This window comes from Ziziphus jujuba, chromosome 3 (genome assembly GCF_031755915.1).
Source record: "Ziziphus jujuba cultivar Dongzao chromosome 3, ASM3175591v1".
NCBI lineage: Eukaryota > Viridiplantae > Streptophyta > Magnoliopsida > Rosales > Rhamnaceae > Ziziphus > Ziziphus jujuba.
The window spans coordinates 18722818-18735113 of record NC_083381.1 but is presented as its reverse complement, the minus strand read 5'-3'; the positions used below and the strand labels follow the sequence as shown (position 1 = coordinate 18735113).

General features: G+C 32.5%; 3 protein-coding genes across 5 annotated transcripts; 1 reads left to right on the top strand and 2 right to left on the bottom strand.

The window, feature by feature from the left end:
- The first annotated feature begins 1332 nt into the window (after positions 1 to 1332).
- LOC107409052 (NADH dehydrogenase [ubiquinone] 1 alpha subcomplex subunit 13-B) lies at positions 1333 to 4368 on the top strand. The gene is made up of 3 exons (XM_048476673.2): positions 1333 to 1695; positions 3797 to 3868; positions 3988 to 4368. The coding sequence occupies exons 1-3, from the start codon at positions 1481 to 1483 to the stop codon at positions 4130 to 4132; spliced, it is 432 nt and encodes a 143-aa protein (XP_048332630.1). The 5' UTR covers positions 1333 to 1480; the 3' UTR covers positions 4133 to 4368.
- Positions 4369 to 6317: 1949 nt separating this feature from the next.
- Positions 6318 to 9134, bottom strand: LOC107408595 (F-box protein GID2). 3 transcript variants are annotated; one of them, XM_048476667.2, is made up of 4 exons: positions 8766 to 9130; positions 7950 to 8054; positions 7736 to 7792; positions 6318 to 6968 (listed from the first exon to the last, which is right to left on the bottom strand). In XM_048476667.2, the coding sequence occupies exons 1-4, from the start codon at positions 9030 to 9032 to the stop codon at positions 6639 to 6641; spliced, it is 759 nt and encodes a 252-aa protein (XP_048332624.2). In that variant the 5' UTR covers positions 9033 to 9130; the 3' UTR covers positions 6318 to 6638. The 3 variants fall into 3 exon arrangements, with proteins under 3 accessions (XP_048332624.2, XP_048332625.2, XP_048332626.2); XM_048476669.2 differs by lacking the exon at positions 6318 to 6968 and adding an exon at positions 6978 to 7258 and having other exon boundaries at positions 8766 to 9134; XM_048476668.2 differs by lacking the exon at positions 7950 to 8054 and having other exon boundaries at positions 8766 to 9134.
- A 1459-nt stretch (positions 9135 to 10593) lies between these two features.
- Positions 10594 to 12089, bottom strand: LOC132803289 (glutathione transferase GST 23-like). Its single transcript, XM_060815929.1, has 2 exons — positions 11721 to 12089; positions 10594 to 11181 (listed from the first exon to the last, which is right to left on the bottom strand). The coding sequence occupies exons 1-2, from the start codon at positions 12084 to 12086 to the stop codon at positions 10822 to 10824; spliced, it is 726 nt and encodes a 241-aa protein (XP_060671912.1). The 5' UTR covers positions 12087 to 12089; the 3' UTR covers positions 10594 to 10821.
- Positions 12090 to 12296: the final 207 nt, after the last annotated feature.

The following is a 12296-nucleotide window of genomic DNA, read 5'->3' as shown; positions in this document are numbered from 1 at the left end:
AAAGCTAAGCTTAAATTGCAACAATTTTTATTAAAGTTTTCGGTATTGGTTAAATATAATGGAACCTTTAATCATGTTAGTTAAAAATTCACTTGGACCAAAATAAAATATATCAAATTTTAGAAATTGAAATTTAAATATTATAAATTAAAGTTCAAAATATAACTAAAGATATTAAAATGTAATTAATATTAAATTATTTTAGTTTTGATGGAGTTTATAAAGCTACAGACATGGATTTTTTCAATTACAATTTAGATTACTAAATATAGTTTTTAGTAATCATGAATTGATGGCTTTGTTTTTCTAAGACAGTCTTTGGGATTAGTGATGTGATGTACTTAATTTCACTCCCAAAGCAAATTTGCTTCTAGAGTTCAAAGTTGGGTTGTTATTCATAATATTCTTTTTGAATATATTCAATTTATAATTTAATAGAATTAAAATGAATTATAGATTTTAAAAAATTTAATGGATTATTATGGAATTTTACAGATTTCATAAAGATTTTATAACAATCCAACAAAATCTTTAGGTTTAAAGCTGGATTTTATATTGAAATTTTTCTTCACAATTTTACTGTTAAATTCTTTTTAAATACATAATTTTTTAAAGTTTTTTAATTTTGAATACCATTAGATTTTAAAATAATTTTATAAAATTCTAATTGAATACACTTAAATTTTAATGAACTTTTATAAAATCCATCAAAATCTGAATTGAATATCATTAAACTTGTATAAATTCTTTTAAAATTTAAATTAAATACCTATAAACTTTTAAAATCTTTTAAATTTTAAAATTTTAAATTGAATACACCTCCTTTAGTTTATTGTATTTTGATAATTTATTTATTTATTTGATTTTTTATTGCAATATATAGAGGAGAGGGGAATTTCCATCAGGATAAAAATTCAACTTTAAACTTGAAAATGTATTTTAAGCCAAGTATATGAGTATGACACATTATTATATTAACAAATAACAACCAGTCATAAAAGAAGTAAGTGCAATAAACTAAAGGAAATACATGTGTCTTAAAAAGGGTCCCTTCATTTTTTGTAAATAGGGGAGTCCGTACATGGATGAAATATGCCCGAACTATAAATTATAACTCAGTAATTTTCAAAAAAAAAAAAAAAATCCCTAATATGTGTATATATTTCAATATTTTCAAGGAAAAACATGATTTTTTTTTTTTTTTGGGAAATAAGGAAGAAACAAGAATTTAAAAATACCTATCGGTGACACAAAACCAACTCACATCTCCACGTGGCTTGTCCAGATTGGATGGTAACATCAGTCTTCCATTCTCAACACCACCTCCACCACGGTTCCATAGGCTCCTGTATCTCTGCCATACTCTCTTCTAAGCTCTCCTCCAGCTTTGTTCCCCAAAAAGCTCAAATATTTTTTGTGTACCGGTAACCACAACAAAATCCGATTCTGATTCCCACAAACACACAGAAAGAGATCAAAGATGACTGAGGCAATGGTCAGGAAGAAGCCTGGCATGGCCAGCGTCAAGGACATGCCGGTCCTCCAGGACGGTCCACCACCAGGTGGGTTTGCTCCCGTCCGGTACGCTCGCCGGATCCCCACCAAGGGTCCCAGCGCCATGGCCATTTTCCTCGCTGCATTCGGCGCTTTCTCTTGGGGCATGTATCAGGTCGGCCAGGGAAACAAGATCCGCAGGTCAGTCTTTTTTTTTTTTTTTTTTTTTTTCTGCCTTCTTCTGTATTTTTTATTATCGCCAATTTTTTTTTTGACATTCTTATGGTTATTTTGATTTGGGTTTATCTATGTTTGGTTTTTTTTGGGCCGGATTTGAATGATGGGAATTGGAGGTTCTTGGTAGTGGTGTTGGTCTGTTGTAGGGTTTTGTTGGTTTTTGTTGTTCATGGTGATTATCGGCTTGGTGAGTTTTAGTGTTATTCTTTGGTATGAGTTCTAGAAATGTGGAGCGTCTTAGTGCTAATTTCAATTGAAATCCCTTTTAATCGTTCGAGCATTGCTTTATTTCTTAATAATTATTAATTTCATTGGGGTTGGGTCGTAATTCTTAGTATGCTTTCAATAATTCAGTTAATTTAAAGTAAGGTATAGGGAATTAAAGAAATGGGAAATGGTTAATCTTTAACCCTTATTGATGAAAATGGCTTAACTTTGTTTTTGGGATTTCGTAAAGTTTTTTTTTTTTGTTTTGTTTTGTTTTTGTAATTTGGTTGCTTCTTATTAATAATATGTGTTGATAGATAGTTTTATCTATGATGGTTATAACAAGACCAGTGAAATTTTAAGTAATCCAAGTAGTGAAAGATACATAACTTTTATTAATCATGGAGCTAGGAAAAAAAAATTAATTTTGGCAAAGGAAATCAGTTTGATAAGTGAATTCCTTAGGAAGATTGGTAGTTTGAACTTGGAAGAAAGTTCCCGGAGTTGTACTGTGATGATCAAATCATTTAAAGTTCTGCAGGAGCACCTGATTTAATTAAGATACTTGAGAAGAATTACAATTTAGAACCAGTGAAGCTTCTTTGGTTTCTTTGTTTTTCCTATTTTAAGACAAGGGATTAGCCATTTAGGACTTTAAATTGATGAGATGGGGTATAAAATTATACAGAAGAGATGACGCTTGATGGTCTTTTTGTGTATATCTCAGGCTAGTTTATGTTTTCATATGTTATTTAGAAGAGGAAAGGTTCAGATAATAGCATTTTACAGGTCCAAAACAAATTACTCTCTATTTAGATGACTACGACTTCCCTTTTGCATTTACTTCTACTGTCTATCAACTGTTTTAAGTCTCAAGTTGTGGAGTTTTTGCTTCAATTGGCGGGTGATGTTTGAAAGCTGTAATGCTTAAGGAAATGTAGAAAAAAATTGAATTAGGAAACATACATTTCATCCTAAAATAGTGCTGTATTCATATTTCGTATGGTTGGATATTATATATTAACATCATGAACAATTTTGTTACTTATTTATATTCAACCATAATTGAATCTCCATCACTAGTGATGGTCAAACATGTTAAGACACACCTCGCACAACATTTCCTACTTGTTCTTGTTTGCTATCCCTCCATTTTGATGGTGTGCTGTCCTTTTCTCTCTCTATCTGTTACAAGTTGCACTTTTTCTGCTTCCCATCGCTAGGATTAAATTCTGTGATGCTTTAGTTTTCTTGTTTACCTTATTCTCTTTTTCTTCCCCTGCACATTGTCCTTCATGGATTTCAAGGCGTTTTGGTTATCTCATTCCTTCTTTGTGCATTAACTAGTTTTTATTCTCATTTATACTTATCTTTTTTTAAGCAGAGAGATAAAGCTTTTCCTTTTGTCATTCCTTCTTTCTTGGGCATGACCATGCATATTTGGTTGCCTTTGTATACCATGATGGATAGCAAGTTGGTTATTCTGCTTTATCTTTGTCTGCATACGTTTTGGATCGGTCATCAATACATATAATTTGAAATAATAGCCCTACTTATCCCAAATATACAATTATTGTTTCGAACTTGAGTTTTAGAACATCTCATTTCTCATGTTCTTTTGTTTTGTTTATTATTTTTCTAAACTTATTTGGGTTTAGTAAGGAGAGTTAAAAGGTGAAAATATTAATAGATTTTGTTCATTCTCATTTGATGTTTTTGTTACATATCTGGTCATCAGATGCATCGGACCCATTCTGTTGCCGCTGCCAGTTATCTTATATCCTTTGTTTGGTTAAGAAACTGCATTTATGTTTCCCTGATAAGGATTTTCCTACAAAATTGTAATTTTGTTCTGTAGGGCACTAAAGGAAGAAAAATATGCAGCCCGCAGAGCAATATTGCCAGTGTTACAAGCTGAAGAAGATGAAAGGTGAATAGCTAATTTTTCAGTGGTCTTCTTCTTGCTCTCCTGTCCTATGTGTCATAGATACAGATCTCATATGGTGAATGTACTGAAAATATTTTTCATGATTTGTTTCCTTTCTTTAGATTTGTACAAGAGTGGAAGAATTATCTTGAATATGAGGCTGAAGTAATGAAGGATGTCCCTGGTTGGAAAGTTGGTGAGAGTGTCTACCATTCTGGTAAATGGGTGCCTCCAGCAACTGGCGAACTCCGTCCTGATATATGGTGACACTATTTCCAACCATGGTTATTTTTGTGGTTGATGTTTGATACTCAAATAGAGTTTCTGTTTCTCTTTATGCATGTTTGTTTGTTGCCATTTCCTGGCACTGCTCTTGTGAAATAAAAGTGCAGCAGAAGAACCTCTTTACCTGATTTTTAAATACTTTCCACAGAATGGTCTTAGTTAATTCTTATGATGTCACTGTCACCCTTTAGAATTCAACGATAGACTTTTTCTGGTGCTGGCTTATTGTGGAAAACATCTATAGCCATTGAATAATGTCTGGTAGTTTTAGTTACAATGATGGCAATGACTGAGTGACAGAATGAAAAAATTGCCAGACTACTAGTTTGAGATTTTGTTTTTTCGACTTTGTTATTAAAAAAAAAAAAAAAAAGTCTTTTAAAAGCTGTGGCCAAAGGCAAATTTCCAATCTATTAAAAAAATATATATATAAACAAAAGGGGTATCCATTATCTAAAACTCAAATTGCCCATATCGAACTGTAGCGTGAAGAGAATGTTGAAAAAAGAAAAAAAGAAAAAAAATGACGGCTCGGTGAATAAAATTTTGATGGAAAACTTTGACGAAAATGGGGATTAATGAATCAGAAGTAGACAAGTTTCAGACAGTTGGGCTGTTTTGCAAAGCTGCTGCCCTATAATGGAAGAAAGAACATAGAGATCCTTGGCAAAAGGGAAACCAACGACGAAAGTTTCTTTGGGTTGGGCATATATATGTTAAACCAGTTAGATACCAGTGAGCTAAACCAGAAACCTAGCAAAATTAGAAAACAACAGAAAGGTTGTGGGATTTCTTCAGATTGTTCTCTAAATTGGAGATGAGCTCCTTCATGATTCGAGAAAGCTTGTTATGTTCAGTGTATAGCTCGCAGTTTTCAGTATATAACTCCCTGGCAATCTCCTTATAGATGACCACTGAAGGAAAAAAAAAAAAAGCCAGATTTAAACAGACATTGAGAGGAAATTCCCCAAAAAATAAAGCAAAATCACCCCAAAAAAAAAAAAAAAAAAGGGTTACATGTGCCAGGGATTATTTATCTGACAAACGACATTGGAGAAATGGTAAAAGAACTTCAATTTTTTTCACAGTAACAAGCCACCATAAAGCCCAGAAGTAGGCTAAGAGACAATTGGGCATGAGTTGAGCCAAGTGAGATCACAATCCTCAAAGGATTTGCCGGAGGAGAGGATGTATCGGGAATTGCAAATGGGTATAGGAATTGAAAATTTTCTCATAAAAGTGAAATTTATTTTTTTTAAATTTCTCATACACATAGACTATATATATATATATATATATATGTTTTAGTCGATAATTAACAAAATATTCACTAATATATTTATGAGAAATTCTAATTGCATTACCATTTCGATTACATAAAGTTTCATTATTAATTAATATTTTTATTTCTATTTAAAATTAATATTAAAGATGGTACATTTATTAAGGAATGTTATATTTTTTTATATATTTATGTAGTAGTGTATGAAAAATGAAATTATAAAAAATTATTTTAGAATTGTAAAAAAATAGCAATATATATATATATATTACATAAAAAAATATTATGTGACAATATTATTTATTTTAACTTCACCAAATTATTTATTCACTCACGATTAGAAAGTTGTCCCTCGTGATTAATTAACACGAAACGTTTACAATGAGGTTTCAATTCCATGGGCACGGAAAAATGAAATGGGCGGGAAATAAAGAAATGAATTTTTTTTTTAATTATATAAATAAATCGTAAAGTATAATGAATTCTTTTATAACTCTGGACGAAGCACATTTTTCACTTTTATAGTTCATAATTATAGAAATTTGATCCAATTATTTTTATCGTATGAATTGTGAAACATGTTTTCAGGTGAACCAAATGAAGCAACGCCCAAAAGAGTATTTTCCTTTTTATACAGCTTTCATGTCTAGGAGTTCCAAAATGACAATAACTTCATTGGACGAACTTCTTCAGAAGTCTTCCAAAACTCTTCCATGCACATCTTGAGATGGATTCCCAAAACTCTAATTAAAAAAATCAGACAAAATATTCAGGATTGCAAATTGGAGGGTAAAAACCTAAAGAAGAGCTGCATGGGCCAAAAAATTAAAAAAATGCAAATATGAGGTCTGGAAATTACAGTTACTAAAGGGAACAGTCTGAAGATTGAGGAGGAGAAAAGAAATAATACATTCTATCATATAATTTATTTGTTCTATACAGACAAAACCAGTTGAACTATGCTGCAGGAGTACCGTTACAATGTTATATGTATAGCATCTTTATACAAAACACAAAAAACCATACAAAAACACACTTCAAACTAAACTTTAGACAATGAGCTTCCTTGAGCAGGATCTATTCTCTAGGCTCGTTCCTGTGTATCCTTGAGTTCTAAGGAGACACGAACCTAACTAAACTTAAAGACAGAATAAACAGCATTTATACATACCTAAATACCATCATGTAAAAGTGGAGGAAACCTATTTACATAACTTCAAACAGTGGTCCGGTTCCACCTTCTTTGTCAGCATCCGGAATGCTGGAGTAGTAATAGAGGTGGTTGTACATTTCCCAACTCCAGTCCTGCTTTCTAAACACATACATTCTCGGCCATCTGTTTATTCTAACATAGTGTTCCCTGATCGTTCCATCACCGATGAAGCTAGTAACGATAGAAAAACAGCTTTCATGTCCACCCCATACTTTGTCGTCAGGATCTGCAGTTTGGCTCCCATCTGGATGGAAGTAGCGTCGCATGAGAGGGCCGCTGCCCTTCCAGTAAGGATCAAGATCAAGCCAATATGCTGGAGCTCCCTGCAAGGAAAATATGTATCTTTCATATTAATTGATGAATCTGGTAAGAGGGCTGTTTCAGCCTACGCATACTTGTAAATCATGAATTTATCAATGCATATTAGCCTCACTAATTACTGAAAGAGAAGAATTTGGAACTAATAACACTGATACTAAAAAACAGAAAGTTCTGCAAACCAGAAAACTATCAAAGAAAGGTAATTTGAAACTCATCAAAGACACAATGAACAACTTCGGGAGCTGCCTGATTTCCAGCTTCATTAAGTTGTCTACTCGGTCATCAACATTCACTAAAAACAATAACAATACAGTAATTAATTTAAAGCTAAAAGTGAATATCACAATTCATTAGAAATTATTGACACAATGATGCAAGCTTCAGCTAGTTTGCATCATGGCTATAGTTGCTTATACAAACCATGCACCATTAGCCAGAGTGGTAAAGTAAATTGAAAATTACAAATTATGTTAATTCACCAAAATATTTTCAAGTCTTTTTAAGTAAATCTATCAACTTCTAGAATTTACATAGGTGTCCCATTAAATTTCCTTTTTCTGGTGCTATCCTCCATTTCTATAGCCAATTACAATCCAAAAATTACAAATCTACAGTTTTTGTCACAGAAATGAATCCAATGGAAGTCTATAATTTTTTGACAATAAAGATCTACGTCTGAAAATTTTAAAACAAGGTAGTAGATAACTTAAATTTTCCCTAGACATATGATGGGTAGTAGGTACTTCAACAAGTTCAGACAGTAAAATACCTCGTTGAAATGAAACTCCCAAACATGGTCACATAAGTCATCCTTCATAATCCGCGTCTGAAAACAAAGACAAGGCAAATCAGCCAATGTTCCCCAAGACCACAGATGTATTTAGGCACGAAAGTATCTGCTCTGTATGTGTGTGTGTGGAGAGGAAAAAAGAGAGAGAGGCAGAGAGACAAACACAGAGGCAGAGAGACTTCTAGTTACTCACTCGCTTGCCATCCATGACAGATAATGAATAGGCAGCCAACTTCGATAATCCCCTGCTTTGTGACAAGCGAGGTATGTGTGCTTTCCCAAGCCACAATTCCTCACACTAAAAATGAACAACATTTTTGTAGTTTAGTCTTTCTTATAACCAATTCGGATTTATACTGGAACAAACTTAGCATTGCATGCAGACACTATTTCTAAATCTAAATATTGATGGCATCAAATTCCCAGTAAAAATAAACAGCATCAACCATGAAGAAAAAAGATGTAAAACATTCAGGAGCTATCAAAAAGTAACATATCACGGTACGAATTAGGAGAATACAAATCAGAAATGAAAATACTAACTGGATTTAAACCAATAAGATAGAAATGCACACAAAAATGAACATCAGTATGAATTAAGTCGTAAAAAATACAGCAGCTCAACTCATTATAACCCAATTCATACCAAGAAAGAACCCAATTCTTCAAATTCTCAACAAGTAAACCCAACAAGAACCAGAACAATGAATTGAGGCGTTAATCACAAGTGGAAGCTAAATAAACAAAATTCAAGTGGAAATTATAGTACCAATTCCCAAAATCAGCAATGAGACAGAGTAACAAAAGCAATAACGAATAAGCTGCTAAGTATAAGCTGAAATTCTCGCAAACCCCATAATTAATCATATTTCCAAAAGGAACCCAGTTCCCAGATTTCCAAACCCAGTACAGAAAAACCAAAATCCGAAGCAAAATCGCATCAAGTTCATGCATTGGGATACAAATTACAGGAAAACAGAAAAAAAATAAATAAAAAAAGAGTGAAAACCTTGGAGCTCCAAAGGCGATCACTGGAAGCAACGCTGTGCCAACCACGTGAAACAAGGAGAGAGAGTGCCACGCTGCGTGCGTCGAGGTTGCGCAGTATCTTCAACATTATATCTCGACCGAAAACCTCAAATGGGTCCCTCCTGAGAACCTCATCTTCACCACCATTTCCATCTTTTTCTTCTTCTTGTTGGGTTTGGTCTTCCTTCTCTCGCTTCCTCTTCTTCCGCCTGTCCCTCTGCTTTTTCTGCGACTCGCTCTGCGCCATCGAAATCCGAAACAGAGAGAGAAAGAAGACAGAGAAAGAGAGGGGTTTTGCAGGGTTTTGAGAGAGAGGAGAGAGTGAGGGAATTGTGGTCTAGTCTTCTAGAGGTACATGAATCTGGTTCTTGGTCTTTGAGAGTGTATTCAGATTCGGTGTACCGACATAGCAGGTGATCTTTCGCGACGTGGCACTTGACCGCTCAATTTTTGGTGTATCTTTGTAAAAACCAATAGATATTTGCCACGTTCATCATGTCTTCCACGTGGCAAATAAGTTACTACTTCCTTTCTACATTCAGCCCGCATTTCAATCGAGGTAATTTTCGTTTTCTTGGACATTAAGGAAGAAAAAAGAGGTAAATTTGATCTACATTTTCAACCTGGACGAATTTTTTTATTATTTTTAGGTCTTTTGTCTGGATAATTGCCTGTTTGCCTAATTTAGGGGGATATATAGGATATCTATATTTTAAGAAAATTATACATGATTAAATGACCAGATAAAATTTTCTTATGATTCAATCATTGATTATTTTTTTTTTGAAAAAATTAATTAATCATTGTCAAATATTCATATGAAATTAGATGAAACATTTTAATAAAAAATGTTAGAATGACAGAATTCAAAATTTTTATATTTACCAATGAAAACTACTCTATTAAAAAGGAAGATTGAAAAAATGATTTTTTTTTTTTTATATAAATATGAAATTGTATTAAGAAGTGTAATTTGTGTATATGAGGAATATCAATATTGGAAAGAATTTTTGAAATATATATGATATAATAAATTGTATTTCAACCTTAATGCTGATAGGTCAAGGCAACCAAAAACAATTGTGACATATAATATTTGGGATAGAAAATGACCCTAAGAGGTATCTAATTAAAAATGTACGTGGCCTAACCCCTCCCTATCTACTTTCATGTCTCATGTGTAATGCTAGTCAAAAGTCAAAAAGGCATGTATATAAAAAAAAAAAAAAAAAAGTGGAAAAGTACATATATTTATAATTTACAAACCAATCGTTAACTTCCTAACCATATTTAATAAATTTTATATAGATAATGCCATTTAAAGTTAACAGGCTAATTAATTAATAAAGGAATGACCTCAATTAGTTTATGTTTAATATTTGGATAAGTATATCCTATAGCCGACCAAGCTTAAACTAATAAGTAATCAGTATAATTTGTTGACTTTAGACAAGTTCCCACATATTGATACTTTGAGTTATATTGTATTTTATATATAGTTGATAAAAAAAATTAATTTTGAAAAGGACAATTGATCAAAATTTTTTAATGTCGTCTAGTTATGGCTTTTAGCACTAGATTACTCCGTAGGGACATTTAGCAATGGCTAGCACAACAAATTAAAACACTCAACATAGTGAACACCATTTGATCCTCAACTTTCTCAATTGTAATTTTATTTTCTAACATAGTGAACACCATTTGATCCTCAACTTTCTCAATTGTAATTTTATTTTCTTCTTCTTCAGCTTCTTCCAATCTTATCTTTTCTTTTCTTTTTTTTTCTTTTTTTTCTCTTAAATAAATATATATATTTCTTATATATATGGAATAGGATTTGAACTTCATCACCATCATGAACATAAACTAAACGAGATATTAATTTAAAATAGCACAAAATCAAACTTTTTTTTTTTTTCCAATATGATTTTATTTTAACGATATGGAATGAGATTTGATTTTAGAATCACCAAATCATAAACATAAGCTAAATGAGAAAAAGCACACACAGAAAACTGCTTAGATATTCCTCTAATTCATGAAGAAGATTGTCCTAGCAACCTTTCCCTCAAAACCTTAAGATGGGCCACCAAATCATGATGATCAGGCAGATTTTCTTTGATAACATGGACTTCCTTGAAGTTATTAATCCATGCATGCAATCGAGGAAATTCATCGCTTTCAAGCAGCTTGACACCGCCTACCTCTTCCATAGCTCCGAGCCAGTGAACCATCCAACCAAATGCTATATCCACTATTCCAATTTCTTCTCCTCCAAAAAACTTTTTGTCTCCAAGACCATGTTTCTCTACGGTCCTCAGGATCTCCAAGCTCTCCTCCTTAGCCTTCTCTAGTTCTTCACCTCTACTTTTATACACTTTAAAAACTGCAGGACCCTATATATTATATACACGAGAGTATGACTAAAAAACGTTAGTTTTAGTTTTAGTATGACTAAAAAACGTTAGTTTTAGTTTTAGTTCTTAACCCCAAAAAAAAAAAAAAAAAAAAAAAAAAAGACGTTAGTTTCAGTTGGTGCCTTTTGTGGTGGGAAAAAAAAAAAAAAATCCTTTCTTTTTCATTTTGAAAATGGGATATTAGCTACAGTATGTTTTTTTTGGCTAAACATGTATATTTTGTAGTTTAAAATTTTTAACCACAGCAAAATATAGTGCTGTAGCCAATAATCCCGTAGCTAAAGGTCTTATATCGATCACAGTAATATATGTGTTTGTCTTAGTTAAAAGTATTTATAGCTACGATAGTTGTTTGTGGCTAAAGCATTAATTGCTGTGGTCAAAAGTGGTTTTAGCTACAACAATTCATCATACTAAAAAATTTATGGCTATGAGTTTTTTGTTTTGTTTTTTTGTTTTTTTTTTCTTTTTTTTAGTGATTAATGATAAGGTAAAAGATGTTTAGCTCAATTACTTACCTTGTCATCTGCGAATTTAACCCAAAACCGAGCCAGAGCTTTCTCATAAGGATCGTTTGGAAGCAAGGGGTTTTGTGGCCATGTCTCTTCAATGTATTCAATGATGAGCATGGATTCACAGATGGGTTTTCCACCATGAACAAGAACGGGGACTTTCTTGTGAATTGGGTTGTAGTGCAAAAGCATCTTGCTCTTGTTATAGAGGTCTTCTTCTATGTATTCAAATGGTATGCCTTTTAGTTTCAGAGCCCATTTCACCCTGAAAACAAAAGGACTAACCCATGCTCCATGTAGCTTCAACCCTGACATTTCTGATAGAAGTATTTGTGAAATATGGTTCAACTTATGAAAATGTTTTAGAATCATTGATGGCGTAAGATTTTTTCTTGGATAGCAAGTTTTACTGCTTCAATAATTTGTTTAATAAATAAATGAAGGGTTTGAATTCGCTATCAATCAGTAGGTTTCAATGAACCAATTAAAGTAGGTATTTGAATTAAAAAGGGTTGGCTTCCTAATTGACCATTTCTTTTAATTTCTTTAACGTTTTATGTTTAATTGTTGATTTTGTGCCCA